A 23,354-nucleotide genomic window follows, 5' to 3' on the forward strand; every position below is an offset into this window, starting at 1 on the left:
CCATGGACGTGGAGGCAAGGCATATCAACTTAAAAAGCAAATTCACTTATTATTTTACCCTCAAAATGAGTTTATTCAGGAACAGCTAAAAGAATTGAAATTTAGAATGCACATGCTATGGCTAGCCACAGACAAATCCAGAAAACAAAGGAGAGGCACTTACTTTTAAAGAGAAAAACGGGGATCAGGGAGGGCTGTTCTAAAAAAAAGTCCTTTGGAGGAAAGTAACAGTTCAGGGCAGCAATGGCTTCTCATTGGCTGGGCTGTTGCCTGATGGGGAGACAAATCTTCCTTCAAGAATAATGTAGTTTTATTTCCTGTCAAAGATGCTGGTAATATCTCTTCCTGTTTAGTTTAATTGACAATGCATGATAGGGCATGAGAGCTCACTCTGCAGGCCTTCCCAACTCTAATTTCGTTAAGGTTTCTTTTATTAATTGGCACATTTTCTTCTTTTGATCAAAATCTTTCTCCAAAAGCATTGCTGATTGATAGTCAGGTTCTCTGCAGGTAGTGATCTTGTCCCTCAGTGCCAAGGAGGACCTTTCCTGGTTGTCAGGTCCAACACTGGGGGGAAAGTGCATAGTATTCAGAAAATATTTAGTTTATGTCTGAGTAACAAGGGAGAGGGAGAACTCTCTGGCATTTCCCATCTAAAGTCTACATTTCTCCAAGGTGGTAGTCTTTGGACATCATCTCAAAGTGCTGAGCCAGCATCACCTTATTGGACATGTCATTTTTACAGAGCTTCAACAGGCAATAAGTAAAGAACTTTACAATAAGTATACATAGTAAGATTAAGAGCAATACTATAAACCCAATTTACAAGATGGTTCTAAACCAGGGCTCAGACTTGAGTGTAACCAGCTAAATAAATCAAAAGACAATGGGTTATGTGGTGAAATTTATTGTAGCAAATGTTCTTGCTCTCTAATATTATGTAATTGTGTTTCTACTTCCCTGAAGGCATTTACCCATGTGCAACAGGAGGTGTTTGCTAGCACATGGATGCCTCTTTGCTCATCAAGTAGATAATCAAGGGATATATGATTATCTAAAGCTACCTTTTCCAGTGAGTTAAGTGACCATTGCTGAGCTAAAATAGATTTGGCTGTGGAGTCACTTAATAACGTCAAGTTAATATTAACTTATGGAGAACTGACATCTTCCTGATGTTGAATTATCCTTCCTGAGAATAAAATAAATTATATTAACTTGCTATGGATTCCATAACCAAGTACCACCAACTGGGTAACTTAGAACAACATAAATTTCCTGTCTCACAATTCTGGAAGCTGCAAGTCAGAGATCAAGGTGTCAATAGGACCATGCTCCCTGTGAAGGAGCAAGACAAAGTTCCATCCCAGGCCTCTCTCCTACTTGTGGTAGTTCCTTGGCTTATGAAACAACACTCCAATCTTCACATGGTGTTCTCTCTGTGTGTGTCTGTGCCCAAATTTCCCCTCTTTGTAGGGAAAATAGCCATATTGGATTAGAAGCCCAGCCTACTCCAGTGTGACTTCATCTTACCTAATTGCATCTGCAGCAAACCTATTTCCAAATAAGATCACTTCTGAGGCACTGAGGGATAGGATTTTAACACAGGAATTTTGGGGTGATGTAGTTTGGCCCATAAAATTTTCTCTCTGGTCCCCCCAAATTCATGCCCTTCTAATAAGCAAAATATGTTAATCTCTTCTCAATAGCCCTGAAAATCTTAATCCATTCTAGGATCAACTCTAAGTTCAAAGTCTCATCCAAGTATCCAGGTCTGAGAGAGTTTCCAGGTATATTCCATCCGGGGTAAAAATTCCTCTCTCTCTATGAACCTCTGAAACCAGATAACACATTATTTACTTCCATAATGTAATAATGAGACAGATGTAGGATAGACAGTCCCATTCTAAAAGTGAGAAATCAGAAATAAAATAGGAGTCATGAGACTGAAGTTAGTCAGAAACCTCACCATGTAAATTCCATTAGGTTTTCAGACAAGACTAATCCTCTTTGATTCAATTTTTTGCCCGCAGAGATGATGGCTCCACTCCTCAGCCCTGGGCAGGTAACTTTCCATTTCTTCATATCTGTGCTTGTATCTTTCAGGAGTACTTTCAAATTTTCCTCGTATAAGTCTTACACATTTCTTACTGAGTTTAGTTCCTAAATGTTTTATCATTTTTGTTCCTTTTATAAATGAGATTTTCTCTCCATTGTATGTTCTACTGCATTATTTCTTGTGTATGTGAAGATAGTGAGTTTAGTATCTTTATTTTATATCCTGTTACCTTACTATATTTTTTGTTGTTATACATTTTTAAAGACAAAACATGGTGAATCAATACCCTGTATCTTTCTAGAAAGTGAAACATAAAATGATGAAAAACATTAAAAATTGGAACAGAGGGTTGTTTTTTATTGCCAAAGTTAAATACAGATTTTACAGTATAGTATATTAAATTATACATGAGACTGAACTAAAATATCTAATGAAAATATTCAAATGAAATATTGGAATCAGTAGCAGATTTTAAAAATGCAGAGCCATGCAGTTACATAAAGATCAATAGCTATTCTGTCACCATCAATGCTTATTAAGTGTTTAAAAATGTGAAAATATTCTTTTCAAACTGCTAATAAAACAAACATCTTGAAATAATCTGGAATAATTTCAACAATTACTATGGAAGAACTTTAGGAAAAATTTTTTAACAAGTCAGGTTTAGCTTCTAACCATTTTAAAAACCTGTGAAGACAACCATATTTCTAGATGAAAATCCTCAACAGTTTAAAAATATTAATCCTTCCTAAGTATTTCTTTTAATTACATTCTAATAAAAGTTCTATTAGATCTTTGGGGACGGCCCAGTGGTGCAGTGATTAAGTTTGCACGTCCCACTTTGGTGGCCTGGGGTTTGCCTGTTCAGATCCCAGGTGTAGACCTATGCACTGCTTATCAGACCATTCTGTGGCAGGCAGCCCACATATAAGATGGAGGCAGATGTCCACAGAAGTTAGCTCAGGGTGAACCTTCCTCAGTAGAAAAGAGGAGGATAGGTGGCAGATGTTAGCTCAGGACTAATCTTCTTCTTCAAAAAAAGAAAAAATATATTCTATAAGATCTTCTGAACTTGACCGAGAGATTTAAAAGATCAACTTAAAGAAAAAACAAACAGGCAAGAAATTGCCAAGTTTGAATGTGAATATAGGGATAACAAGGCAAATTGTCCCACTAGATGTTAAAAATTCTCATGAACAACATCAATAAAACAAGATATTCTAAAGGCATTTGGCATTAGGTGATTGGAAAACAAAAGGTGAGATGGAAATTTAACCTCATCTACACTGGTTTCCGGTATAAGACACCCTCTCTCCCTCATCATGCAATCCCATTCCTTCTTCTACACATTGCTCATCCCCTAAACCATGACTTCAGGTGTGTCCTCCCCTTTGAACTCCTGACTCAGGCACCCAGTGGCCTTGCCTCATCTCCATGCACATGTCTATTGGGAAATTTGAGTCTCAAACTCAGTTCTAAGTTTCCTCTCCAACTTGCCCAGCCCCAGTGTCCTGAGTGCATCGATAGCACTTCAACCTAACATCACCACCCCCTCACTCAGCCACCACGTCTCTCACCGGGACTCACTCAAACCACTCTCTGCGTTCTTGCTCCCTGGACTTTTTTCTCCATCAAGCCTCCATTGATGCTTGTGCACCTAAGTCCTATCATGTCCTTTCTCTCTCTCAATCCTCGAGTCACATCTCAGAGTGGGCTTTACCAAGAGGCAGGAGAGTCACAGCTCTGAGGCCCTGCACTCTGTGAGGCTCTGTGAGTGCTGGCAGTTGCTGGGAGTTGTAGAATGTTGTGGTGGGGAGGGCAAACCAGCCTGCAGTGGGGGCATAAGACAGTGTGAGCACGTCTAGTAAACTGTCCTCAGAGATAACAGAAGAAAGAGACCATTGATTGGTTGTGATTTTCTTTCCTTTTCTAAATGTACACTCTTTTAAGTTTTATACATGTCTTTTGTTAACCATTTCCCTAAACACATCTTGATCATCTCTGTTCCTTCTGAGCTCCCTCACAATCCTGGAGGACCTGCCTCTTGGCTCTATGTGTAACCTGATTTTCTATGTTTCTTTAACTTTCTCACCATAACCTGTGGGAACGGATCTTCTTGTTGCTCATCACACATGGTAAGTAAGATTCTGTCTCAGGGTCTTTACCCTTCCTGTTCCCTCTGCTTAAACATCCCTGCCCAGAAGTTTAATGACTGACTCCGTTGTTTCATTGATGGGTCTGATGAAATTTCACATTCTGTATAAAATAGATTCCCTCATGATTCTCACTCTGCTTTTAATTTTATTCATTGTAGTTATTAATACCTGACGTAATATTGTGTATTCAGTAGTTGATTGTCTTCATTTATCACTAGAATATGAGCTGTATGAGGGTAGAATCATTGTTTTCACCATCATGAACCTAGAAGAGTGGTTGGAACATAACTGGTACTAATAAATATTTTTGGAATGAATGAATGAAAAAAGGATCATTTAGCACTTTAAGTTAGTCTCTAATTGCAAACAATCATGTTAGAAACCTATTTCATATCACACCCCCAATAAGTTATTGCTGCATTAGAAGTTAAATTTACAAAAATATGCTCAATCTCATTCTTAAAAATATGTAACGATTAAAATTTTAACGATCCAAAAATGTGTGAGGACTCTCTAAACACAAAGGTGCTGAAAGAAATCATTAAAGTGAATGTATTAGACTAAATATTTTTTAAAATTCTTATGGAACAAAATATCAAAATTAAAACTGAAATTAAAATATTATAGTCCATACCACTCACAAAGAGTTACAATTATTAATATGTAAACACTTTTATATTTATAAAGAAAAGCTTTCAATAGGAAAAATGTACAAAAGCTATAAACGGATATTTCATATAAGTAGGTACAAGGGTAAACATATGAACATCATATAAACATTAATAATCAAGAAAGGCAGATTAAACAAGGCTTTTCTTATCATATTAACTAAGTCAAAAAGGCACATACAATTTAATGCTAGTGCAGGTGAATTTTGAAGTCAAAGCACAATTTGAAGAAGCTTTTGGGAAAGCAATTCAGGTTTGTGTATGAAAAAACTTGGAACTTTATATACCCTCTGGTGAATTGTCTTAGGAAAACTTACATTCAGAGAATACTTTCTTTATAAGCACTTTTATTTTAGAAAAACTTATAATTTTAAAATCTGAATGAAATGTCATTATTCAATATTAGTGAGGATTGTAACTGAGGTATAATCAATTTGATAGAATATTAACATCATTATCTAGTGTCCAATCATATGCAAACACTTTACACATTTCAAACTGAAGAGGTTTAATGCAGGAGTTTGGTTACAGAGGTGGCAAAAGGCTGGAGAGAAGGCTGGGGAAGGAGGAAGGGGAGTGTTGTCACCGAAGGACCAGAAGTCCTCGCCAACCTTGGATCCTCACATCCCCCTCATTGCTGAGCCGATGAGACTCTCTTCTTGGGGCTACTGCTGGGACCCTCCCCTGCTGCAACCCAGATGCCTGTATCCCACCAACGCCACTGAAACTGCCTTTGGGGTACTGGATCCCACAGCTGCTGCACAGTCCTCGGCTGCCTACAGCTGTTGCAGCAGCCAGAGACCATCACCAGAAGCAGGAAAAAAGATGCAATTTCTTTCTTCCTCCCGCTCTTCAGTTCTCCCAAAGGACTAAACTTTCAGATTTATAGGAAACCAAGTGATGAAGGGGTCTGGATGAACCATCTGCAGCTGAAACCCAGGAGGACACAGGAGGCTCCAGACCGCAAGTGTGGACCTTACAAACAGAAGTCACAACCTAGACAAAGGATGGCATGAGCAAAGGATGGCATGAACAAAGGATGGCATGGGAAAATGATCAACATAGTTCCACAACACACATACAAAAAAGGCTCTGAAATTTGACCGCAAGTTCCATGAGGGTGGGTTTGCTTCTATCTTGTTACCTGGTTTATCTCAACTGCCTGGTGCATGGTATACACTCCATAAATATTTGTAGTTTGAAGGCAAGATATAACATTTAAGGCATGATTTTTGTCTGGGTGATTGCATTATGTTTGATTTAATTTTGGGGGAGTAATCTTTTGTGCTTTTATATTTTTCTATAATTAGCATTCAACATTTAAATTAAAAACAAGTGCCCTAAAATGGAATGCAATGTTAGGACAACATTGATTGCAACTGAGTGACAGAAGAAAGAGGACTATAAGTAACCTAATGAAGAGTGATCCAGACAAAGGTGTAAAGGAGACCACCTGAATTTTAGTCTCAGCCACAGTACTGATTAGAGGTGCTGTCTTTGATACACCACTTAGACTAAGAGTTTTAGAGTCTGTATCTGTGAAAGATGAGAAGAGCAATGTCAATACTTCGCAGAATAATTTTGAAGATTAAATGAGAATATATACATGCATACAAGAAAACTGTGTTGTAAAGTGAAAAAGGCTAAGGCTATCTATAAAATAAGGTACATTTCATAGATAAGATTTTATTGGTGAGGTGAGATTTGAGATTATTGTTAATATTGATTAAGATTTCTAGTGTACAATAAAAGGAGAAAGAAAAAAAAGACATGAGAAGAAAACCACAAAAGTGGAACAGACATGTTTACTAGCTTTTTCAGCTGTCTTAATAGCACTCTTTTTTGAAGTCCCATATGGGATTTATCAACAGAAAACTTTCACCCACTCCTTTAATGGGCATAATAAAGGCAGAGATGATGTCACTCTACTCTCTCTCTTTATAGAGTTAACAACAGCCGCACTCCAACAGCTCATCTAGTTGAGGATTGTGGCATCACCTGATCCTGGGTTCAATCAGGTAGGATGACAGAACCACAGGAGCAAAAGGGTAATGATTGTTTTTTCCTGTTCTGCTTGTGATGCATTCTATTAATTCTTGACCATATTTCCCTGATCTTTTCCCTATCACTTATTTTTCTGGAGGAAAAAAAATTGTATTTTTTTAATCTTTTATATATCACTTATTTTCTGCAACTTATTCATAAATCAGTTCTTGATTTCCAATTATCTATGAGCAAAAGAATATACATTCCTCTTATATTATTGGAAAATAACTTTGTTTTATTGAGACTGAAATATTACAGGAAAAGAGGGTCTTATTTTATTTTGAATGGGGATTATTTCTAGTAGTCAGAACACCGAAATAAATGTCTCAATCATATTTGTGTTTTCCAGATGAAACAGAGATTTAGCGTCTAATACCCACAATGTAGCCTGTGCAGGGAGGACTGTGTTCCTGGAGAGCTAAGGCAGCATTCCATGCTCTGGGACCCACACTTGAGTTGAGACAAGGGTTCTCCATCAGCCTAGTTGTGTGATAGTAGGCAGATGCCCTGGAAACCCATTTTTGTTTTTATCTGTAAAGGCACATAATAAGATGAGTACGTACCTCATAGGCTCTTGGGGAAGATAAAATGTGCTAAAGCAAAAGGACAATTGCTGAGATGCTATCAGCTTCAAATAAAGATTCAATATTCTTCTACCATCACTATTAATAATTCCTCAACTTAAGTATGCACTAAGCTGTTTATGTTAAACTCAAGCAATTGGATAGAGGGGACTAAAAGTGAGCAGGGAGACCAGTTGCCTTGTAGACAGTATTCCTTTGTCTGTCTTGTGTGCTAGGTGGGCTGTTTGGTGTGGCTTGATCACAGTCACCGCCATTTACCAAAATGCAACAAAGATTTGCCCAGAACCCCCATTGGCCCTCCCGCTTCCCCTCCGTTCATTCACAAAACAGCTTTGAGGTCTACGCATGTGCCAGTGACTGTGCTGGCCCTTGCTTCACTATGACAACAAACATAGACCCAGTCAGCAAATGCGTTTTGTGTTTTTTGTACTGTTTTTAAAATTTGCACAGGGCTCAGCTTTCATCTGCCAGTGGTGGTGGAATTTGACAAGCTCATATTTTTTTAATGCTATGTGTCCCAGATTTGTTGGATATTTATATTGATATCAAATTCATTTTTAGTGCTGTCTAATGCTTCAGCACCCCAGAGCATGGGACTGTTATTAAGCTGAACACTGTAATTGGTCTTTGGAATTATTTCATGAGTACAAGATGTATTTGAAACTCAGAAATTGAAATATGCCTGTATCATAACCACTTCTAAACTTTTCTCAGAAAGAAGTATCAAATATCCTTCTTGTTAGTAAGGACTTTCACAATTTAGCATTTAACATGTCAGAAATTGAAAAATTGCACAGGTTTAATCTCCATAAGAGAAAAGTTAGAAAAAGCCATTACTGATTTTCTTCAGAAAGGCCAAACGTATTTTGCTTCTATTGTTCTTTCTTATTTATTTTTGTAGCTCTTTTAAGACTTTAAATCATATTTGTATAATATTTCTCCCTGAAAAGACTGATGTGACCTCCTTATCTGTAACTAGGTGTAATTCTTTTCTTTCATTCATCTCCAGCATCTAACACATACATAGGCTGTGAGCAGCCAGGTAGAAGAGGAAACAGTGAACTGGAGTCAGAGACATCTCAGTCTTGTTCAATTTTCCTTTCTGCATCTCATTTTCCATGAAAAGTTGATTGCTATATACAATATAACAGATTATATTTGCAAAGACAGCTGAAGCCTCGTTCTGTAAGTGGCAATGGCCTTCTAAATGCTAGTCCTTCTCCCTGAAATTTAGAACAAATGGTACGAACTTTAAGGAGATGAAGTTGGAGAAGCATGTGCTAGACAGAACTGAGATGAGATTCTTCATAAAGCTCTCCTTAATCGGGGTGAAAATAAGAAATATGTATTACATATTTATTTATGTTTCATATTTATATATATTTATACAGATATACATATTTATGTAGGATTTATAGGTATTTATATAAAGTCTTCTATGCATACATATATGGGACCACAGAAATTATTCAAATTAAATTCTTTTTTTTTGAGTTAGGTTTTCTTTTTTCATGCTTTATTCTAAAAACTTGTTTAACACTCATTTAACACATTCAAGCTCAGTGATAGTATTGGGACTGCAAATGTGATTAACAAAGAATTTTTAAAAAGTAACATATATATTTTTCTTAGTGTAACTGAAACAACTAGCCTTAAAATGAAGAAATTTCAAGTCTAATTCACAACTTCAAAATATACAATATAGTATTATTGACTATTATTAACAATAGTGGCCATGCTGTATATTACATCCCCATGACTTATTTATTTTGTAACTGTAAGTTTGTACTTTTTTGACTCCATTCACCCATTTTTCCGACCTCCATCGTTTGCCTCTAGTAACCACCGATCTATTCTTTGTATCTATGAGCTTGTTTTTCTTTTTTAAGATTCCACATGTAAATGAGATCGTGTGCTATTTGTCTTTTTCTATCTGACTTATTTCACTTACATAATGTCCTTAGGTTCCATCCATGTTGTCACAGATAGAAATATTTCATTATTTTTTATTGTTGAATAATATTTTATTGTGTATATATATATTTTATATGCATATACACACACACACACACACACACACACACACACATATATATATATATATATATATATATACCACATTTTCTTTATCCTTCCATCCATCCGTGGACATTTAGGTTGTTTTCATATCTTAACTATTGCAAATAATGCTTCAATGAACAAGGGGATGCATATGTATCTTTTCAAGTTAGTGTTTCTGTTTTCTTCAGATAAATTACCTAAAAGTAGAATTGCTGGAATCTGCGGTAATTCTATTTTGAATTTTTTTGAGAAACCTCCATACTCTTTTCAATAATGGCTGCACCAATTTACATCATCACCAATAGTGCACAGGGGTTCTCTTTCTCCACATCCTCACGAGCATTTGTTATCTCTTGTCTTTTTGGTGATATCCATTCTAACAGGTGTGAAGTTATATCTCATTGTGGGTTTTATTTGCATTTCCTTGATGATTAGTGATGTTGAGCATCTTTTCACCTACCTGTTGGCCATCTGTATGTCTTCTTTGGAAAAATATATATTCATATCCTTTGCACATCTTCTAATCAGATTAGTTACTATTTTGATATTGAGTTGTATGTCTTCTTTATATATTTTGACTATTAATGCCTTATCAGATATATGATGTGCAGATATTTTCCCACATTAAGTTGATTGCTTTTTCATTTTCCAAATTCTTATATGTATAAATAGATACTAAGATTGGTGAACCAGAGTAACACATCTCATAAGTCAATAATAGTAACAGCCATCTCTTACATAGACTCTGTGCAGTAAGTACTGTAGATATTAACTCTTTAAACTAACATTACATGCACTTATTCATCTGTGACTAGTAATGTTCCTAGCACTTTCATTGTTTTACCTCATTTAACATTCACCTTACCTGAGGTCAAACATTATTATCTTCTTTTTTCATTGAGTAGACAGAGAGATGGTTGGTAGAGGATAAAGTGGACCCACAGCCACAGTCCAGCCTCAGAGTTTTGGCTCCTTACTTGGTATCCCTAGAATATCTAAGAGGTTGGTCATTGGTGAGAAGCCAGACTTGTTTCTGTGATTTCATGCAACCAAAGACCCTCACAGCATAGCTTGATCCTACAGGCAAAGGGTGTTCAAACTTTCAGAATGGTATTTCCCCAAATTATGTTTCAGTTACTTTCTAAATCTTTCTTATATAAAATACACCTTCCCGAGTTTTTAGGATCCCAGTTGGATCCTTAAACCAGAGAGGTTGATTCTACTCTGACTTCTATAAAAAAGAATATTGTAGAAATAAGAGGTGTGATTTATCCTTTTTTTCAATGATTTACTTTTTGTTTTTGCATAGGGAAGTTATTTTGCAAATTTCCACATTGATAATAAACAACATTATCTATCATCAGAAAATCTCATGACCTTGAACTACGGCAATCTTGCTGTGAGTCAAGGATTCTTTTCATGTACAGCTGCAAATTCTTAATTTTCTGGTAATACTGTTGAGTTTCAGGTAACTTACAATTGACAAATCTAAAGAACCCTGGAACCACCTCCTGTTAGCACAATTGGGTTGGCATATACACTCACTCACACACACAGACACAGAAATACAAGCTTACAAATCATTAATTTCTGTTGATCATATCCCGTGAATAATCTATTAATGCCACTGCTCTCCTTGGTGATCTAGGTGAAATCTCATGGACAACACCACGTGGGTGACCAACAACACCAAATGGTCAGATTTCATTCTCGTGGGATTATTCAGCCAATCCAAGCACCCAGTTCTTCTTTGTGTGGTCATTTTTGTGGTTTTCCTGATGACCTTGTTTGGAAACACCATCCTGATCCTGCTGGTATACTCTCAAGCCCACCTCCACACCCCTACGTACTTTTTCATCAGTCAGCTGTCTCTCATGGACATGATGCACATTTCTGTCACTGTGCCCAAGATGCTGATGGACAAGGTCATGCGTGTGAATAAGATCTCAGCCCCTGAATGTGGGATGCAAATGTTTCTCTATCTGTCTCTAGTAGGTTCAGAATGTTTCCGTCTAGCTGCCATGGCCTATGACCGTTATGTGGCCATCTGCCATCCACTGCATTATCCTATTCTCATGAACCACAAGGTGTGTCTCCTCTTGGTGTCTGGCTGCTGGTTCCTAGGATCAGTGGATGCCTTCATGCTCACACCTGTCACCATGACCTTTCCCTTCTGCAGATCCCAGGAGATCAATCATTTCTTCTGTGAGGTCCCTGCTTTAATGAAGCTCTCCTGCTCAGACACCTCTCTCTATGAGATGCTCATGTACCTGTGCTGTGTACTCATGCTCCTCATCCCTGTGATAGTCGTTTCAAGCTCATACACTCTTATCCTCCTCACCATCCACAGGATGAACTCAGCAGAGGGGTGGAAGAAGGCCTTAAACACTTGTTCTTCCCATATGATGGTGATCACCCTCTATTATGGGGCTTCCATCTACACCTACATGTTCCCCAGCTCCTACCACACACCTGAGAAGGATATGCTTGTATCTGTATTTTACACCATAATCACTCCCGTTCTAAACCCTTTAATCTATAGTATTAGGAATAAGGATGTCACAGGAGCTCTAAAGAAAATGTTGAGTGTGGGATCTGTCTTTCAAGAAACTATCAAGTAGGAAATTTTGGTACTAATGGTTTATTTTTCTTCTCTCTACACATCGTAAGTTTAAGACCTCATGCCAATGTTGTTCCTCAGATTCTCGTACCGTGATATGTGGTCCTGTATTGGTCCCTTTTGAAGGTATTTTTTTCTTGTACTGGAAAGCTCTTCATTTTTATACTCCTTCTGCATTGAAAATATTTATACAATCACATCAATGTTATGTTTTCTGAAGTTGATAACTGCACTGCGACTCTGTGGGGGAATATTCATATTCTTAGGAAATACATAATGAAAATATTTAGAGAAAAAATCATAAGGTGTGCAACTGATGAATTAAAGAGAGAAAAAGTGATGAAGTCAAAATGTTATAATGTTAATAGGCGAATATAGATAAAGGGTATATGAGTGTTAATTGCACCATTTTTATTCATGCTACTCTTCTGTAAATTTGAAATTACTGAAAAATAAAGAGTAAAGTATCAGAATTTCTCAGTTTCTTTGGGTTCTTACTTTCTGCTTGGTGGCAATTTAAGTGACGTATCATAGAAATCATGATCATTTTAATGTGGTTGATCATTACTGTGAAAATCCTGTCATCTGCCCACATTTACTGAGGGCTGTGTTGTTCCTCATGGTCCAATCTTGAAGGCATCTAGTGAGTGTTTTACCTCTCTGAGATTGTTAGTAACTTGTGGAAGACTGAGTATCCAAGGTCATATAAGGTACTGTAGGAAAAATATTAACCCCATGTGTAAGCTGGATTTAGGGAAATTTCCCTTCATGAGGTGGTATCTGAGATGATATTTCAAATATGTAACTTATTAAACAAATAAGCAGAGGAAGAACATCAAACATTCAGTTCTTTATTCAGCCAACATTTCTTATGCTATGTTTTAATAAAAGTAATAGCTCCTAGCTAAATGAGTTTAAACTCATAATAAAATATGGCTACTGTCCCCAAGGAACTTGAACTGTAGGCATAGTTTGTGCAAATAGGTGTATCAAATGCATAAATTGTTTTGATGCTCATGTGGAAAGGGCACAGCTTATTAGGACACATTGGCTCTACCTTTGACATGCAAATTCAGCCAACCAAGGGGGCTGACAGAAGACCCTGGAGATGAGTGTAGAATGGCAACTAGACGTTGCCATCAGATGAGTACACTAAGCTGGGCAGGGGGGTTGTGCTCAGGGAAATGATGCCATGGAAAAGGTAGGGTATGAGCAAAGGTGAGATGTTTGAGGAGCAAGAGATGTAAGTGTTCCAATAGCACTTCTTTCCTGCTTCAACTTGTAGCCTAGTTTCCTGTCCTTTTGTGACCCATGGTTTTACAAACAGTAGTAAAATATTCAGACTTGCATTTGAGAAATGTTAAATTGTGGTAATCAATTTAAAACTTGCAGTACTGGAGATAAGCAGACCAGGTGAGTGAGGACAATAAACTTAAAGGTGTTGATCTAAGTGGAAAGGACCAGGCTTAACACCAGGAGGGACAGGGAGGCAGTATTTTGGGTCAGCAGTGCCTTGTTGAACCTCTTACATAAAACAACAAACTGTTGGACGTCTAAAAATTTCCCATTGGCTATGTCAACTTATGAATTATTAGGTGGTTTCAACAGTATAAATTCCCTTTACCTCTTGACATACTCAATTACTTCATGACTGTAAAATAAGGATTTTGCAGTATTTGGGGAAACAATTTTGGAAAACCAGTTTACATTAACTTTGTTGCAGTCAGAATGAATAAAATTTGCACTCTCTAAAGTTTAAAATAAATGAAAAGTACCCCTCAATTTGCTGAACGATAATGAGACACACATTTGATGATTCCACTTACAACACCCTAGACACGGGTAACAAAAGAACAAAACGTGATGTGGAACCATATCCTTACAAAGATGATGTTTTTGCTCTCTCAAACAAAAACAAAAAAAGATAAAAATGTTTTCAGAAGGATGACGATTTTTTAAATAAAGTGTTCAAAATACAATTTTCCATAGCGTCTACTAATAAGGATTTAGAAAAATGTGCAGCTTGGAAATTCTTATTGAAATTATATATAGTATATAATACTCAGAATTCCTAGACATGGGAGAACAATTTCCCAGTTCCCGAATGAAAAGAATAAGAGGAAGTGTTTCTGGCACTCAAGTGTACTTGCTGACAGTGCCAAACAAGGAGCTGTGCACTGAAGTAGTTTACAGTTTTCACATTTCAGAATGTATTCATGTTTGTGCTCATAATGCCACCAGTATTTGGCCAGACATCACTTAGACCTCATAAAAAGAGGCTCTCAGGGTTTTTACATTCTCTAAAGGGCATTAACAACTGTGATTGGACTTCTTCCCAATTTTAGAAGTAAAGCAGCAAAGATTAGGTAGAGAAGCTTGCACTATTTTTCACAAAGATTCTGCTTTTTAAAATTTGTTTCAAAAATTTGAAAAAATAGGAGGCTCAAATTAATTTTTCTATGGATGACTGAGGAAATGAGGCTTCATAAAATTAGAGGCATATAAATTCACATTTAATATAATTTTGATTGTCTGTTTCCCTTCTTAGTTTATTATTTTATAATCAAATGGTTGTTTATCTATTTTACACCGTGTTCATAAAATGTAAATCTCTAATGTGGCTTGGAACCCTGGATTTGTGTAAGTCAGACTTCATTTTTCATGAGAAAATCAATTTTTTATCTTCAATAATCTTTTTTTAACTCAGCAATCTATCTTCTGTGTTTAACCAGTCCAGTGCATAAAGATTGGGTTATATTTCAATATAGGAGAGATAGGTCATCAATTTCAAAGGAAGTTGCCTATTAATAACAATAATAATAATAAATTAATAATAATAGTCATTAACAAACATACAATGTTTTCACCATTAAAAATGAGTGTCTTGTACATATCTTTTTCCTCAAACATACGATTATTTTTGTAGGACAGATTCCCAGTAAGGGATTATGGTTCAAATGATCAATGAATTTGATATAAACTGCTAGTTTGTATAGGATAAAATTCTAGACTAATTTACCTCCCAACGTCCATGAAGAAAGAGGACCAGTTTCTCACATTCCCATCGTGCTCTAGCCTCCCCATCAGCTCTGTGAGCAGAGGGGGCTGCTTGTCCCTCTGCCTCTTGGATGGTTTGGTCACTGAGAGATCCCAGCAGGTGACTGGAAGGAAGACCCTGAGGTCTGGGCATTTAATTCCTCAGCACTGTCTCTGCCAGGCTGAGACTGGCAATGGCCAAGTTCCAAAACCTGGGGCCCAGCTCTCACTAGTGGTTGTGCTCCCTGCAGCCTCAACTGATGCAATTCCTGGGAACTGCTGCTCCTTCCACTACCCCTCAGGATCAAGGCTGAAGAGAACTTTGCCATAATGATAACCTTGGGTTATTCTCCATACCCTGATAAAAATCCTTACCCCTACTCACCTCTTTTCTACTTTGATTCTGATATGATCAATATTGGCTATACTCTGCAGATTTTTTCCTATACTATTGTAATTTCATCTAGGTTATATATGTGTTTTGCATTTCTCTAATTTTGACTTGGCATTTTTTCATAAATGCATTGTCCTGTACATTTATTAAGCTCTGAATGAGTCTTCAACAGCTTTGTTTATTTTTATGACTGGATAGTTTGCTTTCTAACTTGTTTGCTTCATATATTACTAATATTAATTGTTTTTTTATGTTCTGCTTTTCTACAGGTGAGACCTCAACTTATGTTTAATGTTTGCTTGTTATACACATTTTTTTTTTTTTTTGGTGAGAAAGATTGTTGTTGAACTAATATCTGTTGCCAGTCTTCTTCTTTTTGCTTGAGGCTGATTGTCTCTGAGATAACATCTGTGCCAGTCTTCCTCTATTTTGTATGTGGGATGCTGCCACAGCACGGCTGGGTGAGCTATGTAGGTCAGTGCCAAGGATCCGAAACTGTGAACCCTGGGCAGCCAAAGTGGAGCATACAAACTTAACCCCTAGGCCACTGGGCTGGCCCCAAGATATCTTTTAACATGGTCTAATATGTCAGTCATTCTCTTTTGGAATTCCACACCTTGTTTAGAAAGGCTTTCCTGGTCCCAGTAACTGAAATTGCCTTCTATGCTGTTTTCTAGTGATTTCTTATATATTTTTGTATAGCTCATTAATCTGCATTAATATATTCTTAGTATACTGTGAGATGCACATCAAATTTTATTTATTATTGAGATAAAATTCACATAAAAATCACCATATGAACCCTTTTAAATTGTACAATTCAGTGGTTTTTAGTATATTCATAATATTGCTCAATAAATACTAATACCAAATTCCAGAGAGAAATAAGGAAAGAGAGACAGAGAGAGGGATTGGTGGGTGGGAAAGAACTGGCTTACACAAATGGGGAGGCTAGAAAGTCTGATGTTTGTAGGGCAGGGAGGCAGGCTGGAAATTCATGTACTAACTGATGCATTCTTGAGTGTGAATTCTGTAGCACGACCAGCAGGGTGGAAACTAGGCAGTATTTCTATGCTACAGTTTTGATGCACAATTCCTTCTTCTCCGGGAATCCTCAGTTTTGCTCTTAAGGGCTTTACCTGACATGACACCCACTCACATTAAGGAGGATAATCTGCTTTATTTACAGTCAGCTGATTTTATTTTTATTTTTTAGCTTTAAATAATTAGAATTCAATATATTAAATTAACAAATTTGCACCCCTAGTTCTCTCTTAAGCTTTTAATTCTGCTTACAATTCTTTCTATGTTTAGATTGGGCAGATTTTAGCAACCACTGTTAAGAGATATTTGATATTTTGTTCTGTTTTTAAATGTAATTAATTACATGCACTTCAAACAGTTTATATTGCATTTATAGATTCAATGTTTTGAATGAGTGGCTTCTCTTGGAGAGGTAGTGAATAGGAGAAGCACTTGAAGGAAGGCTTCAGGGGTTCGAGTAATTCTAGGTTTCCTGATCTGGTGCTGCTTACCTAATGCCTAGTTTGCTTTGTGATCTGGGGACTTTCCTGAGGGAAGGTATGTCTAAATAAAATTATTTTTTGTGACATAAAAAAGCTATAGATATTTACTGTATACAATTTGATGTGTTAGGATATAACTATATACTCTTGAGACCATCATCACAATCAATACCATAAACTTATCTATCACCTCAAAAAGTTTCCTTTCACCCCAATGTTTTGTTTTGTTTTGTTCTTTCTCTTGTGGTAAGAGCTCTTAACATAAGATCTACACTATTAGCAAGCTTTGAAGTATGTTGTCAATTATAGGCAGTACACTATACACTGGATCTCTAGGACTTACTCAACTTGTATAATCAAAACTTTATACCCTTCAAAGAATACCTCCCAATTTCCCCCTCTGCCAGCCCCTGGCAACTACCATTCTACTCTGATCATATGTGTTTGACTATCTTAGATTCCACATGTAACTAAGATCAGGCAGTATTTGCCCTTCTGTATCTGGCCAATTTCACCTAGGATGATGTCCTGAAAACCCATCCGTATAGTCACAAATGAAAAGATTTCCTTCTTTTTTAAAGCTGAATAATATTCTATTGTATACAACATTCTACATTTGATCACATTTTTTAATTCACTTGTGGTTGATGGACATTTATTTTGTTTCCATATCTTGGCTATTGTGAACAATGCTGCAAAGAACATGGAGTGCAGCTATTTTCTCAAGACCTATATTTTAATTCATTTGCATATACATGCAAAAGTAGGATTGCTGATTTTTGGGGAACCTACATATTTTTTCCAAAGCAGATGCACCAGTTTACATTTCAACCAAAAGTGCACAATGCTTTTCTTTTCTCCACATCTTCAACAACACTTACTCTTTTTCTCTTTTTATGTTTTTGTAATAGTCATCCTAAAAGGAAGGAGTAGATATCTTATGGATGTTTTGATTTTCATTTTCCTGATAATTAGTAGTGTTATGCGGCTTTTAATATACAAGTTGGCCATTTGTAGGTCTTGGTTGGATAAGCATCTATTCAGTTCCTTTGCCCATATTTTATTGGGTTATTTGCTTTTTGGCTATTGAGTTGTATGAGTTCCTTATATATTTTGGATATTAACACTTTACTTCATATACGATCTGCAAATATTTTCTTATGATGAGAACTTATAAGACCTGCTCTCTTAGAAACTTTCAAATATGCAACATTGCAATATTAACCATAGAATCATGCTTTGCATTACATCCTCATGACTGGCTTACTTTGTCTTTTGGTCACCTTTATCCATTTCACCCTAACCCTATCCCCTATACCCTGTCTTTGGTAATCACTAATCTGTTCTCTGTATCAAACTAAAAACATGCACAGCAAATAAAACCATCAGCAAAATGAAAAGATAACATCCAATAAGGAATTAATATCCAAAATATGTAAAGAACTCATACAACTCAACAACAAAAAACAAACCACCTGATTAAAAAATGGGATGGAATCTTAATAGACATTTTACCAAAGAAGACACACATATAGAACAGGCACGTAAAAATATACACATCACTAATTTTTAAGGGAAGGCAAATAAAAAATACAATGAGATATCATTTCATGCCTGTTAGAATGGCTATTATCAAAAAAGACAAGAAATAACAACTGTTGGAGAGGAGGTGTAGAAAAAAAAACTCTTATAGACTGTTGGTTAAAATGTAAATTGGTGCAGCCACTCTGTTTAGTTTAAGCAAAATAAGTTTTAAACTAGAATAGTGACAAGAGATTTTCATATATTGGGGTATATGAGGTAGCTATCTGATTCAAAACAGATTTGGCTTGAACTAAAAAACCCTGACTTATGTCCTATCAAACATGTATTGTACATCTGCTTTAATCATTAAAGTAAAGAATGCATTAAACGTTATCTCAAAGTAGAAGATGTTCTCTTAAGCTAAGAACATGTATTTGCACTACTACAAAGCCAGTATCCCTAATGCCCTGTTGATAATAGTGGCATTAGGACTCCTGGAGATAAGTTCCTTTTTGGGGATATCAGAGTCATGTTGACCTGCTAATTTCCAACATAAAATCTCTTTGAAACTTTGATGAATATGTATCTTGGGTATGTTTAATGTATGCTATTTGCTCTAAAAATGTATAAGACTGTACTGAAAACTATGCTTCTCTGGAACACTTCCTTCCTTTGTGGAAACTGTCTTCTTGGGTTATAATCTTCAGTTTGACTCAAGTAAAACTCATATTGTTTCTTTTATTAAAGAATGGTTATTTTACATTGACAATAACTACCCCATATACCTCAATATGTGAAAATTTCTTGTCAAAAGAAATATTCATTTCTCTTTCTGTAAATCAAACTTTGAAAATTTAATATATAAGAAAATTCTAAATGCACATAGTGTGCATTATAAAAGCATCCAATTACATATGTGCTTTAAAATTTGCATCTTCCTGACGTGAAACAAAGAATGAATGAGAAGCACTACATAATAATTGCTGGTTAACAACTGGAAGAAAATAAAAATGCCTATTGAGAGATACAGTAAACAGAGAGCCAGGAACCTTGTGGGGGCAAGACATCTTGGGTAATTCTACCCCTGAAAAGCATCATTGTTCAACTTCCAAAATTATCTGGAGTAAATTCTCATAAATAATGGAGAAAATGGTAGAACATTTGAATACTTTGTCTTCTTTTTGTATTTCTCTTCCTAATGTTAAGAGCTTACGGGAGAAGGAATGGCCTGTGGGTGCAGACACAATATTGGTGGCAATTAGCTTACTGATTTCCTGAGCCATGAGACTATTGGAGTAAGGATTTCAAGAAAGTGATTTCTTATAGGCCGGAGTGCTCAACATTTGCTGATGATTTCTTTATCTCCATTTCCAGAGTTGTGTGCATTTAAAAAAAATGAATTATCCTTGCCTTTGTAGAAATGTCAGTAAGAGGGATTTCAATGATGCTAGTGAGGGAGAGCAAAATTTGCCAAGCCAAAATATGCCTCTTTGGCAAAAAGACTATTTTATGCTGGTTATTTTTAAGAATCAGCAGACACAGGAAAAGCTCTGAAAACTGGAGTAGAAATTACTATTTTGTAAGAGACATTTACATTTATAAGGGAAATCTTGATTTGTAAATGTATCTCCCTCTCTGTACCAGGAAGTGGAGGATGACCAAATATCTAGAAACTCTTATCAATGGAGAAGACAGCAACTCAAATATGCAAAAAGAAATACGCCTTTTTACTCTACTTTTCCGGGAAACCTCCCATAAGTGATCTTCTCCCTCCCCCAACATCTTTTTTTTTTCAGGAGGATTAACCCTGAGCTAACTACTGCCAGTCCTCCTCTTTTATGCTGAGGAAGCCTTGCCCAGAGCTAAGATCCATGCCCATCTTCCTCTACTTTCTATGTGCGATGCCTACCACAGCGTGGCTTTGCCAAGCAGTGCCCTATTTGCACCTGGGATCTGAACCTGCAGACCCCGGGCCCCCAAGAAGCGGAACGTGAGAACCTGACCATTATGCCACCAGGCCGCCCCCTCAACATCTTTTATCTTTAGCTGAAGACAATTTTAAAGGGGAAGACTGGGGCCATTTCAGGGAGTTAGTTTTCCTGGGTCTTTCCCATGAATACAAGAGGTATACATGTTATGAAACTTTCACTTTTTTCTAGTAATTTATCATTTATTCCAGGGATGTGTCTAGCCAAGAACCTAGAAGTGTAAAGGAAAAATTATTTTTCCTTTCTTACACCTTTTACTGACAGTATAGTGTAAAATGCCTCCATCTTGATTTTCAACAAACTAGATCCAGAGATATGCCATGGTTTCGCCTAGGTCATGGTGAGTGGGGGCAAAAATAGACAGACCTCCTGACTACCTCCATTATCCACTACCTGAAATGGATAAGGAGTCTGAAATGGGCATCTCTGTTCAATTCCACACTCCCTCAGTATATTTACATTGACAACAACTGACACAAACAGCAGATATTGTCATCATTTTCCTGGTTTGCATGACACTATTCCCTTCCTACTCATTTATTTTACTCTTCTCAGGGCTGACCTCATGGGCATGTGGCCTGTGTGCTTGCATGGGGTCTCACACTCAGAAAGACTCTTTGCTTGTTTGAGTACTCTGTTGTTGAAATCTTAAAATTCTCAATAATTTTATCTCTGAGTATGCATGTGAGCAGGGGAGCTAGGCTAGATGGCACTATTAGAATGCAGTTTTGGTCCAGCAATAGCACCTGCCCATGGGGGCTCAGGAAGCATGTACATGGAGCGATTGGCCTGGCCTCCCCATGTGCACACACACATCTGTATTCAAAGCATGACAGGATCCCAAGGGACTGGCTGGGTTGGGACCCAGAACTAAATGGGTGATAGTGATGTCAACAGCAGCTGCAGATGGAGCAACAATGTTAGAAGAGGCCACTGCTCGGAAGAGAGGAGGATCTCTGCCTGCCAAGAGCAATGACCCATGATGGGAACAAGGTCTGACTTATCCATCCATCCCAGAGACCATCCCTGTGTCATCAGCAAAATTGTTCACTATATCACCAGAGTGCCAGGACAGGGAATGCTAAGGAAATTAGGATGCAAACTTTGTCCTAAATTGTTTTAAATAAAAGTGCACACATAGTCATTGCAATACAGCATTGGAAGTCATTGGAATTCATCAACAACGTTGCAAAGAAAATGTCCACAGGCTTAAAAATATAAATAAGATGTACAGGTAATTTAAAAACTAATATGAAAAAAAATCAATGGAAAAGATAACTTTTCATATGAAGCTTCAAAAATCAATTATTAACAAAAGAGAAAAATAATGTTATTTTAACATGCAATTGAAAATACAATGATAAAATGAATAAACAGGCATTTTAAATATGAAGCCATTTCTTGTTTCTTATACAAAGTCCACAAATTACAATAAATGTGAGAGGAATCATTAAAATGCCATAGATTAAATTTACGTTTGAATTAAACTCAGATTTACAAGAAATTGATTTATATTGAAATTGATAGGTTGAAATCTACTCATAAGAGAAATCTTTTTATAAAAAGATGCTCCTTTAATTATCAGCTTTACATATATTCACAAGGTGGTTGTGTCCAGATATGAGTGATTTTCTTCTGCACCAGATTAATTTTACTAGTTGAACCCTATGCATAAAATATTTTTACTTACTATATATGATTAGTGAACTTATAACCAAGTCCTGGGTACATAAGCAAAAAGCTCTGTCTACATTTTCACTGTGCATATTCTTTGAATCACTCTTCTTAGGGCCCCTATCACCTCTTTGTTTCTCAGGCTGTAGATGATGGGGTTGAGCATTGGGATCAGGATAGTGTAGAAGACAACCAGAATCTTTTCCTCCATTGGAGATTAGAGGGAACTTGGGCATAGATAATTGTAAACAAAGGGAGCATAATGGAAAGTTACCATAGTCAGGAGGATGTTTCAGGTGGAATAGATCTCTTTCCTCCCTTCTGCTGAGTGCATGTGGTGGACAGTAAGGAGAACGTGGCCATAGGAACATGCAATGCCAATAAAGGGAAATGCAAGAAAGAGGGTGGTGCTCACAAACACTGTGTACTCATAAACCCAGGTATCCATGCAGGCTAGAGTCAACATGGCCGGGACATCACAGAAGAAATGGTTGATGGCCCTGGATCGACAGTAGGGGATTTGCAGGGCATATGCAGTGTAAGCACAGGAATTGATAGAGCTCGTTATCCAAGATCCTATTATCATCATTACACACACTCTTTGGCTTATATGAATTGAACAGTGGAGAGGAAAGCAAATAGCCACATAACGATTATAGGCCATAGATGTCAAGAGCAGTGCTTCTGAAATTGCTAAAGTCAAGAAGGGAAGGCTATGAACCCCACATCCAATGAAGAAGATAGATTTGTTTCCAAACAGAAAATTGGAAGCCATTTTGGGGACAATGCTTGAGATGTAGTCAGGTCCATGTGGGAGAGCTGATTAATTAGGAAATACATAGGAATGTGGAGATGAGTGCCCAGGAGGATGAGAAGGATCTCAGACAAGGTGCTAAACAGAGACATTAGGAAAATGAGAACAATGAGAATGAAGAGGACCAGGCCAATTCTTGATGGTGGAAACAACCCCACTAAGATGAAATCAGTCTATGTTTGATTATAGTTTTTCATGGGGCATTGA

At 36.8% G+C, this 23,354-nt stretch overlaps 1 protein-coding gene across 1 annotated transcript; it reads left to right on the forward strand.

The window, feature by feature from the left end:
* Positions 1-11,229: 11,229 nt before the first annotated feature.
* On the forward strand, positions 11,230-12,192 carry LOC138921103 (olfactory receptor 2T29-like). The gene has a single exon (XM_070253480.1). It carries the CDS (start codon positions 11,230-11,232, stop codon positions 12,190-12,192), a length of 963 nt encoding a protein of 320 aa, XP_070109581.1.
* The last annotated feature ends 11,162 nt before the right edge of the window (positions 12,193-23,354 follow it).

Source organism: Equus caballus, chromosome 27, assembly GCF_041296265.1.
Source record: "Equus caballus isolate H_3958 breed thoroughbred chromosome 27, TB-T2T, whole genome shotgun sequence".
Classification (NCBI taxonomy): domain Eukaryota; kingdom Metazoa; phylum Chordata; class Mammalia; order Perissodactyla; family Equidae; genus Equus; species Equus caballus.

Bases quoted from the DNA above. Each gene is read 5' to 3' on its own strand.
- LOC138921103 (XM_070253480.1), top strand. From the start codon at position 11,230: ATGGACAACACCACGTGGGTGACCAACAACACCAAATGGTCAGATTTC.